The sequence below is a fragment of the Fundulus heteroclitus genome, chromosome 21 (assembly GCF_011125445.2).
Source record: "Fundulus heteroclitus isolate FHET01 chromosome 21, MU-UCD_Fhet_4.1, whole genome shotgun sequence".
Classification (NCBI taxonomy): domain Eukaryota; kingdom Metazoa; phylum Chordata; class Actinopteri; order Cyprinodontiformes; family Fundulidae; genus Fundulus; species Fundulus heteroclitus.
The window spans coordinates 24,916,934-24,927,410 of record NC_046381.1 but is presented as its reverse complement, the minus strand read 5'-3'; the positions used below and the strand labels follow the sequence as shown (position 1 = coordinate 24,927,410).

The 10,477-nt window shown below is 39.4% G+C and overlaps 1 protein-coding gene across 3 annotated transcripts in view; it reads right to left on the bottom strand.

Annotated features, from left to right (window-relative positions):
* Positions 1 to 4,627: 4,627 nt before the first annotated feature.
* lancl2 (LanC lantibiotic synthetase component C-like 2 (bacterial)) overlaps positions 4,628 to 10,477 on the bottom strand; it is a 65,193-nt gene continuing 59,343 nt past the window's right edge. For all 3 annotated transcript variants that reach the window (XM_036125438.1, XM_036125437.1, XM_012857096.3), the window contains one exon: positions 4,628 to 8,644. In XM_036125438.1, coding sequence (XP_035981331.1) covers positions 8,568 to 8,644 — 77 coding nt within the window. In that variant the 3' untranslated portion in view covers positions 4,628 to 8,567. The remainder of the gene's footprint in view (positions 8,645 to 10,477) is intronic.

Here is a 10,477-nt window from a genome sequence, read left to right as displayed (position 1 = left end):
ATGACTACATCTAACCTAATGTAGATCAGTTCTAGTCATGTCCACATGCTGCTTCATTTAATTTTTTTTCACCACCTGTAAAAATACATAAATAATTAGTGAATTAATTTCCATTCCAACTATTTTTAATTGTATGTTTGTAGGTGTTGTCTATTTGTAAAAGATGTTAATAGAAGTTATTTCTTTGTTTTAAACCACGTTAGTAACTGTTAATTTGTTGAATATGTTACACCTTCATTCTGTTCCAAAGTTAAAACATTTGTCTAAAATAAATACCTGTTTTTTTTTCATATATTGTTACTATTGTTTTCTTTCCCTCTTTCTCTTCTCAATTCTTCGTGTCCTCACTCAGAGGAAACTCACTTAGGAAAAACATTTATAGAATTTATTTATTTATAGATTTTATATTAGGGCTGGACAATATGGAAAAAAGCATATTGATAAAAAAATACATATTGATGGATAGATAATTATCAAAAAGATTTAAAACCTGGCTCTTATAATATTGCTAAATGACTTAATTTTAATATATCACAAACAAACACTCAATCCCAAATAAATTCTTATTTACCCAACATTTTTAACCATAACTGATTTTTTTTAAAGAAAAATAACTGAACTTAAGAGACCTGGGTGATGTTATTAAAAACTGACAAAGAATAAACTAAAGTGACCGGCGCTGTTAGGGAGCGCTGTTAGAGAAAAACTTGCAGCCCGGAACTTTATATCGCGGATCATGAGTGGCGAGTAGTTGTTTGAAGCCAGGTTTTTCAGCTGCAGAAAACAGTAGCATGTCCATCACTATGAAGCATGTTACTGCATGCGTGATGTCCTTATGCTGCTTGGACGCTTTGTCATTTTATCACAAAGAAGGGAGCCCAGTTTAGCTGCTATACCTGCTTTGTTTTGGAAGAACTTCCAGAAGATTCCTAAGAAGATGACGCGGAGCCGCGCAGGGCTGACACAGCTCGCGCTGCTGCGGCAGTGAGCGGCTGAGCAGCTTACGTGATGAAACAAGTTGGTTGCGTTACCAGACTTTGTTTTTACCGGTTCCTTGCAAGTTTTACAAATCACTGTGGTTTATTTCTGTCAGACTGGCGAACTAGTAAAACCCCGTTTTGGGACAATTTCCTCTGCTGCTCCTTGCTGCGACATATTCACGTGCTCTGTGTTGTGGTTTGAGAGGGCGGGGCTTTGTGACGGTGTGCCTGGGTCCGCTATTACGATTGGTTGAGAGGAAGCAGTGACTGTAGCATCAACTAATATAGGTTAAAAGGAAGGAAGGAAAACTGTCTCACCAACTTTTATCGACCCTTTTTCCCTTATTGTGCCACACGTCTTTCGACTGATATATATTGTTATTAAATTATCGTCCAGCCCTATTTTATATGCTGCTGTCATCCTTGGGAGACATTTACAATTTATTCCAGCAATTATTGAGTTAATAAAGCAACACGTGTCAGTCTGATAAACACAAAACAAATAAATCAGACTTTTTTTAAAATTTCGCACCAACTCTGTAAATAGGGAAGCTTAAAAATATAATGTTCTCGCCTCAAACGATCTGAAAACTTACTTTTGAAGAACAACAGCAGCAGAAAAGGGAGTGTTTAACTTACCGCTGTGATCTCTGCGCTTTCTTCTTCTTCTTCTCTTTTTTTAATGGCAGTTGGAAAACAACTTATAGGTGCATTACCGCCACCTTCCAGAATGGAGTATGGATCAGACACTTTGCGCTGTCTGGAATCAAGCTGCGGCCGCGTTGCATTCTGAGACGGTCAGTCTGAAGAACGCATGCGCGGCTCCTATCTTCGCACTCTGTGCTCCATTAACCAGCCTTGGAAACCGTGACGTCAGACCACTGTTGTGAATTCGTATTCTCAAAGAAAAAATCCGTATTCTCAAGCAGCCGCTGCTGTTTGTGTTCATAAAGAGTAAAGCACAAATTTAAACTTGAAATTTGTATTTATTAGTTATTGAAGTTGTAACTATTTAACCTGTATGTTGTATCTTTTGAATACGATTTAAATTATGAGTTTACAAATGTTTGTTATGCACAACTTCTGACTAATATGGACACAACTATCCTTTTATGTACAAGTCTATTTAGGAAGCTCTCTTACCCCATAGTGCGCTTGTGACTTCAAAAACTGTCCACCTCAGCCAATCACAGACAGGTTTTTTTCCATCCAATCAGAGTAGGGCTTACAAATTCTGCATTCAGATTGATTAAATGAAAATGCTGCAGCTTTTGGCAGAAATTACTAAACATAACGGTGGGATAGAAGAAAAAACAACAACCAATAAACAGTTCAATATTTTAGCCTAAAATATTTAGTTTAAAACAATTCCTTGAGTTACTAAGAGAGGTGTGAAAAATCTTTTTGTCTCTTTTCTTTCCAGCTTCTGGGTGATGATGCAAAAGTTTCTTGTGATCATAATCATCATCATTTTCATCGTTATTTAAAGAGCACTTTAACTGGAGGTAAAACAAAATAACATCTAATAAAATGACTTGGGTAAAGACTCAACAATAAAAAAACACAATAATAATAATAATAAGCTGTTTAAATCCTTAAAAACAAACAGAAGTTCTTTAAACTGAACTCTAAGATAAACAGGGAACCGGTGAAGGGAGGCCAGGATCGGGTAATATGCTTTATTTTATGTTTTTCCATTAAAAGGTGTGCAACAGCATTTGAACCAGCTGCACTCATTTGAGTGAGGACTGACTGATTCAGAGATAAAAAGAATTGCACTAATCCAGTCAGGATGAAAGGAAGACTTAGAGTAGTGTTTCCATATTTTTGCCTTGAAAGAATAGGTTTTACCTTTGCTTTGTTCCTTACATGATAAAAATGACTTAACTGAGGTCCTTTTTGACTGTCAAGTTTAAAATCACCGTCCATTTTAAAATCGAGGGGCTAAACATTCATTGCCAGGGAGTTTAAATCCACAGGATGAACAGTTATTTGGGTGTTTCAACTGGTATATTTGACAATTCATGATTTGCAAAGACAAAAGAGATTTGAGTTTTGATGTTCTCCTCGTCATTAACTTTATCTCTTTCTATAGATTTTCTTTCTCATTCAATTTAGGACTTTCCATATGCCTTATCATCTAGGTCTATATTGAAAAACCTACAGTAAAGTAATGAAATGTTGATTCTGGATGTTGTGTAGGAATTCCTTCAATATAAACCAAAGAAAATTTTACATTACCTGCAAGAAGCTGGATAAAATCTTTAAAAAAGAGACAACAGTATTTTCACACCTCACGTAGTAGCTCAAGGAAATATTTTAATATAATGTTTTAGGCTAAATATTTTAGGCTAAAATGACTAAACTCTAGAGATGGATTTTTGGGTAAACTAAATAGAGCAGTGTTACATGTCATTGTTTCTAAAACAGCATTTTTCTGAGCTGCGTCTAGAAGGGCAAACAATGAGAGTAGACCCACTTCTCCAGGGACCACTACACCACTGCGGACAGCCACAGCTGCAAGGGGCAGACAACAGCTAACAATGTCAAGTTACTTTTCTGTAACCAAACGCAGTTGCGTCCGCATTTGCTACCGCAAACAGCACAGCAGCAGCTGGAGCAAGCTTTACTGCCACTAATGAAGGGCTGAAAATCTATTTCTTTTCAGAATATCTGATGTTTTTATGCTGATCTGCATTATGGAGACAAGTTTCACTTGGCTTCAACTGAAGTGAAGGAACTTTGTTTTGCATGTTGCTTCTGAGGATGCCACGAACGTTCTGTGAGAGTCTGGACCGCTCCCTTCCAGCTTGTGTTTTATACGTACACTGTACAAAAAGCTCCTGTTAGAAGGTAAGGTAAGAGAGGCCACAGCACATTCAGAGCTAGATTTGGATTGGAAAAAGTTTTGGAAGTTGACTGTTTGGACCATTCACTTTAGTGTATTTACTATATATACAACCAAGTCACAACAAACGTCGCCTCAAGACTATAATAATGGCAGTACGTACTAGCTCCTTTAGTGGCTTCTTCTAGGAGAGAAACACAGCTAAACGTTCCATGTCTGCTTTTACTTTGAAGTCTCAATACTGAGGTGAAGACAGGAAGATCTATGGTTGCCAAGGTAACTTCAGTTGGGAATAAACGGCCGGAGACTCCGTAGATTAGTGGTGAATTTGTCCAGTTTAACATTATTTGGACACATATTGTAAACAGTCAATCAGAACACCAACCTGGAAATCAGCACCTCTCTGAACACATTTATGTTTCCTCTACTGCGGGGCCAAGTCTGTAAGAATGGTCACACACTAGCGCCTCATTATTTGTTGCAGGCTGTGATGCGGCGGACCCTAACAGCCACACGCAAGCTGGAAAACAGCGGTTTGAGAAAGCTAGACTTTGGCCTGAGTTTTCAGAACTATTCCCTTTTTAGAGACATACAACGGAGAAAAGCCAAACCGCATAATGTGTTCGTTTTCCAGCTATGTGTGGACTAAGCCTTGGTTTAACCAGCCGCTCAACTGACCAGACAACATGCAGCTTCTTCATGTCCTTTAAACCTTTACCAGCGTGTTAATTTGCTACAGTACAATCAGAGGTGTCGATGTTTAAAGAAATAAAAGGTCATTATAGTTTGGCATCAGAAATGTTAATAGTACATTTTATTTACATGCCCCTTTCATAACACTCACCGTACAATGAAAACTAAAAACAACGAAAACAATAAATATGGAGTAATTGTCGGGAACAGGTGGGTTTTAGGTCTGGATCTGAACAGGGGAAGACAACACACATGTCTGGTGGGAACGGGATCCAGAGTTTGGGAGCAAGTTCTGCTGATGAGCAGAGGGGCCGGTGAGGTGGATAGAGGAGGATCTGAGGAAGCGCAGCAGGGGGTGGTGACATGAAAACGATCAGATGAATAAGGGGGAGCAAGGGTCTGGATGATCTTGAATGTAAACAAGGATTTGGGATTTGGTTCTGGATCTGACTGGGAGCCAGTGGAGTTACTGGAGAAATGGACTGTGGTGAAATGAGCAGCTGAGTTCTGGACCATTAGAAACTTACAAAAAGTTTCTGAGGGAGACTTAAAAAGAGAATTTTAATAATCAGTGCAGATGACAAGGCTGTGAACAAGAACGGAGGTGGAGTTATGGGGAAGGGAGGGACGGAGACGACGAATGCTGCGTAGATGCAGCTCAGGTGATGTTAATAATGCCAGAGGTGAATGATAGGGAGCTGTCAAGGATGTCGCTCCTTATGCCCTCTGGTGGATCTTAAAATGAAGAAACTCCTTCAGCAAACAGCAGCAGAGGAGGGTGTACTGGCCCAAATCCTGGAGGGACAGTAGATGTTGAATATCTGCACTGTGCAGTTAACATGAGGCCACCTGAGAGTCCATTATGACCTTCACGTAGAACATGTTAGAATGGGAGCGAGATTTGGGTCACTCGTTTGGGTTGTAGATTACCCACACAATAGTCTTAGTGCAGTTTTATTTATATCAGAACTATGCAAACACAACATTAACCAACTGTTTGGTCCCCATTGTTAGCCTGTGTTCTTTCTTCTCCCTAAAATGGATCTCCTCTCTCTTTGATATCCACTGTGAGGCTTCCAGTTTAAGATTGTTAAATGTTGGGAAATGTGTTAATAAATGTCACTTCTGATAGAAGTATTTTTGTCACTCTTGCATTTCAACAGAATATGTTATGTTACTTTGCTGCATCCCAGCAGTTACTGCATATAAGAAGAGAATAGAAACATGGGAGGAATTCTATTTAGTTTATTTTTATCGCGAATTCACAACAAGGCCCAGTACTAAGTTATTTCAATCAAATCATACAGACAGAGCAGGTAAAGTTTCTATGTTCTGTCATTTTTCTGTTCATAGAAGATACACCTTTACACTTTTTGGCCAATCTGTATTGAATATGACTTCATCAAGTACCTTGAGATGCTGTGTTGTGAATTGGCCGCTATATAAATAAAATTGAATTGAATCACATTAAGGACACTGAAAGCATGTTGCAGTGCTTTAGCAGCCATTGAGGTGCTGTTTGGAGCTCTTTTACATTGGATTAATGTGTTGACCAAGGGTCTGGCAGCGCAGGAAGGAGCAAGAGCTTAATCCAACAGGGCCTTCAGTCAGAGGCTTCTCCAGATCAGTTGTAAGACAGACCACCACAGGAAATTCTTCCTGCCGGCAGCCATCCGCATCTACAACTCGTTGAACCCCCATCACATGAGTTACACCAGCACCTAATTTCCCTTTGGGATTAATAAGGTATGTTTGAATTGAATTGAATCCTCTAATGCTGCTGAGTTGTTAGCCCAGTATCACTTCGACAAAAACAACCTCTTCTCAGTCAGTACAGGTTTTATGTTGGGACTGGTCTTCAGACCTTACTCATCCAGTTTTCTTTTACAAATTTAGTTTCAAGTTTCACACATTGCATGAATTCCAACATTTTGTAATCAGACTTAAAGTTGCTTTCCATTTCATGTCTGCTCCTACTCTGTAGCCAATGGAGCAATAATACACAGCCACATCTTGACACAGCAGTTAGGTTGATCAGTTATACTCGGACATGAGCAAAGGTCAGAAACTGGTCTGTCTGTTGTAAGTAAAACCAAACACAACCGGCACATTAACAAGCTAAAGAAAGAATTTAGCTTTCAGTGTGATAACCCTGCAGTGAAATTCGTCTAGAAATCTCTGGCAGAGGATGAGGCATTTAATGTGCATTCAGGTGCTGTCGGGATTTCTGCAGGAACTGCAGGCGGATCTTTCGTTGGCGTTTGTCCGATGCAGGTCAAGATCCAGATCATATCAACAGCAGACTGACTTGATAGGAACCTCATTCCACCCAGTGCTGAGAGTAGTTACCAAATGAAGCTTAAGCAATAAAGGGAAAACAGTTATTTCTGCTGATGCTTCAGCAGCACTCAGTAGATTGAAATGCCTTGGAATCTATAATAGAGTGAGAGAGCAGCCAGAGACTGAAAGCAGCACATTTCTTTCCTGATCAGCTTTGATTGATGATTAGCTGGTCAAAAACAGGACAATTATTTTTCTACAAATTCATTAAACGCATCCAAATTTAACCCCCAACTTTTTAGTCAATAAATCCATTAGCCAACAGCTTGGACTTTGAAGCACTATATGCTTAGAAAAAGTTATTATAAAGGTGATAAACATAGTGCTTTGATGAATAATGGGAATAATCTTGTAATTCATTGATTTTAAAACTGATGTTTGTCATCTCTTTTGCATTACAGCATTTAGGGAAAAAAATCTGTCTAAATCGAAATCAGTCAGAGCTAAAAAATAAAAACAAAAAAACAACTTATCAGCCTGATCGGCACATCTCTGACTGGAATCTGTCCAAATTGGCTATACCTGCCCCAATGGGTACCAACACCAGCTGATCATCTGGATTTGTGCAACCTCCTGTGACATCATAGACACAAACACCCCCCAAACGGACTGGAAGTTTTTTCTGACCGGATTCAAAAAATTTTGTATTTGTGTGAATTCCTGCAGTGAAAATCCAAACTCCATTAATCAAGCAGGGATTTTTGTTTTGTTTTAGTAACACCAACAAACTAAATAAAACTGGCTAATAACTTTAATCCAACATTAACTATTTAAAAACCAACTTAAATTTAACTGTAAATTATGAGGCTGGAAAGGAGCTGGAATCTGTACTGTTAAATAATTTTGGGCTTTCCCTCAGATTTCTGCTGGGACATTACCATCAGCTATGGTCCTATACCACACCCTGAGCTGCCTCACTGTTATGACATAAGGGACTGATGGGACAGTTGCCAGTGGTGGGAACTTTGACAGCGGATTTATCACCAACACATGGTGCTGATCGTAGGACCTCTGTATGATGGTCTGCAGCAAGACAAGAAGACTCCTGCTAAAACTCCACTACTGCCAGGGGAACCTGTTCCCATTGCAGGATCATTACAGCATGCACAGAAAAAAAGAATTCACATCCATACATCGACCACTATATCTATCACAATTAAATAAAAGACGACAGAGGAACTGGAGCACAACACGACAGACATGGAGAAGTGAAACATTACAGACAGGACATGAGGCACCAAGAGCGAACAACATTGAGCATGCAGAGGTATTTAAACAGCTAAACAATATGAGACCCACACCTCCCTCTTAGGCCAGGTGCTCCAGTGTCAACAATTCACGGGTCAGGGTGCTTAGATCATTGTCTGCATAAGCAAAAAATTAATCTTAACGAATGAGAGGACTTCATGTATTCCTTTCTTCAGCTCAAACCACTGCTGGATGAGAGTACAAAGATACGGTTTCCATGAACTTCCTACTGTTGATCCAATAGGATGAAAATGTCCCCATTTAGCCCCCCCCCCCCCCACTGAGGCACCAACATTCATCCTGCCGTTAATCCATGAAACAAACTGATTTTACGGCAATTGACCCACCACCGGTCTGACTGTTCTGTTAAAAAATTTTGTCCAGCAACAACAAAGTCATCCAAACGATGTTCTTCTCCCCTTTAAGCCCCCTGGTCCTCAGCCTCATTAGTTGGTGGGTTATAGTTCAAAGGCAGGGAAGCAGGAAGCTTCAGGGTTTGCCATGTCTGACAGGTAGTGGATGGTTCCTGCCATACCTGAGAAGAGAACAACAAAATACAGCTTACTTACAACTTTGTTGCGCTCATTGCCTCACAGCAAAGAGAAAATAATTCAACTTAATGCATCTATTTATAGAAGAGAAAAAAAAACAATGGCTTCCTGCTGGGTTAAAAGCGATTTATTGGATTCTGATCTCCTGGATCCCGGGATTGTTTATATCCTTGATTTGTGATTTCATTGCTACCAATTGAGCAATGACGTCACCTACTAGCAGTCTGTTGAGCCAGATGCTAATGTGTTTTGGAATGTATCTTTAAGGTTATGACATTTCCAAATTTGCACATAACCTTATTAATTTGTCTGTGTGGTTATCTCATCTTAAAATTTTAAATCAGATGTTATGATCAAACAGTTACTACTTGAGTAGCCATTTTACCAAATAATTGAATTAATATAATAAATGTCAGTAATCAAGTTTGCTAAAATCCACCATTTACTTACTTTAACAAGCTACATTAAGCCGTTGGCTGCTGCACGGCCAATGTGCTTGGACTCCAGGTATCTTTACAATACATGTTGGCCCAGCTGTTTGATTTTGGTTCAATTCAGAGTTTCATTGAACTTGAGCCCGAACGGTCCAGTCACTTTAGAACTGAGTTCTCTCCTGATAAAATCCACTAGTCTAAACCGGGTTGTGTGAGCAATTTTTGACAGGACACGTGTTTTGGAGCCATTTGCACCGCACGAGTGACATTAATCAACTTGTGGACATTTAATTTTTATAAGCAGTAGTAGGCTTCTAAATTGCTGTTTTTAGCGGACTTACTGGTTGTTTTGCTGCAAAGTGTTGCTAAATTAGCATTTTCCCACAACAACAGCTGCACTACTGTTGTCGCACATGGACCATCAAGTGGAGTGATACGGACCGACCAATAACATGAAAGCTGATTGGCTGGCTGCGTGTTTTTAGTTGTAAATACATTTAATAAAGCACAATTCGGAGTCAAGGGAGCATTTTATTGTGCATTTGAGCAGGGACGTGCAGAGACCGTTGGAGGGAAGATGCTCAAAGTTAAAAGCAGGCACATGAGGCACGGATTTAAAACACGATACAGAAACATACCTTGCTATACAACCGGTTGAAATGTACCAACCGATACTATAAAAAATGTAACATGGAATAAAGGTCATAGGTTTGATTTGAACTTTAACCGTAGGGACACTATTGGCCCAAAGCTTCATTGGTCTGACATCACTGGTCCTACGCAATATGCATGCTCCTATTTCTTTATGCTTTACTTGAGCGTCATGACGCGTTTTGTGTGTCTAAAGAGAAAAGCAGTATTTCTTGCTACATTTCTACAAATTTTATAAGCATGACCCACACTAGATGCTTTTTGTTAATCTGGTGGCCCAGTGGTTAGAGGATTGAGCTTGGGTCCGAGAGGTTCTGAGTTCAACTCCCACAGACTACCACTCTGGGTCCCTGAGCAAGACCCTTAACCCCTGATTGCTCCGCTGGCACCGCACAGTGGCAGCCCACTGCTCCCCGAGGGGATGGGTAAAGATGCAGAAGTGAATTTCTCCATTGTGAGATCAATAAAGTTAAATTATTAATATAAATTATAAAACAGCTCCCAATCTGATGAATGTTGAATTGGGACTATTTTCCCCACTTTGAAAAAGTTTGCATTTGAACTTACCAGCAACAGAGCCAGATGGTAAAAACTTGTCAATTAAACCAAATATATTAAAAATATGTATGTTGTCTAGATATATCCTGTATTTTCTTTTGAAGATATGGAAATGAGGAGAGATAAACCCCACCCTTATTTTTTCAATCTAAGATACTCTGTCTGCATCATAAA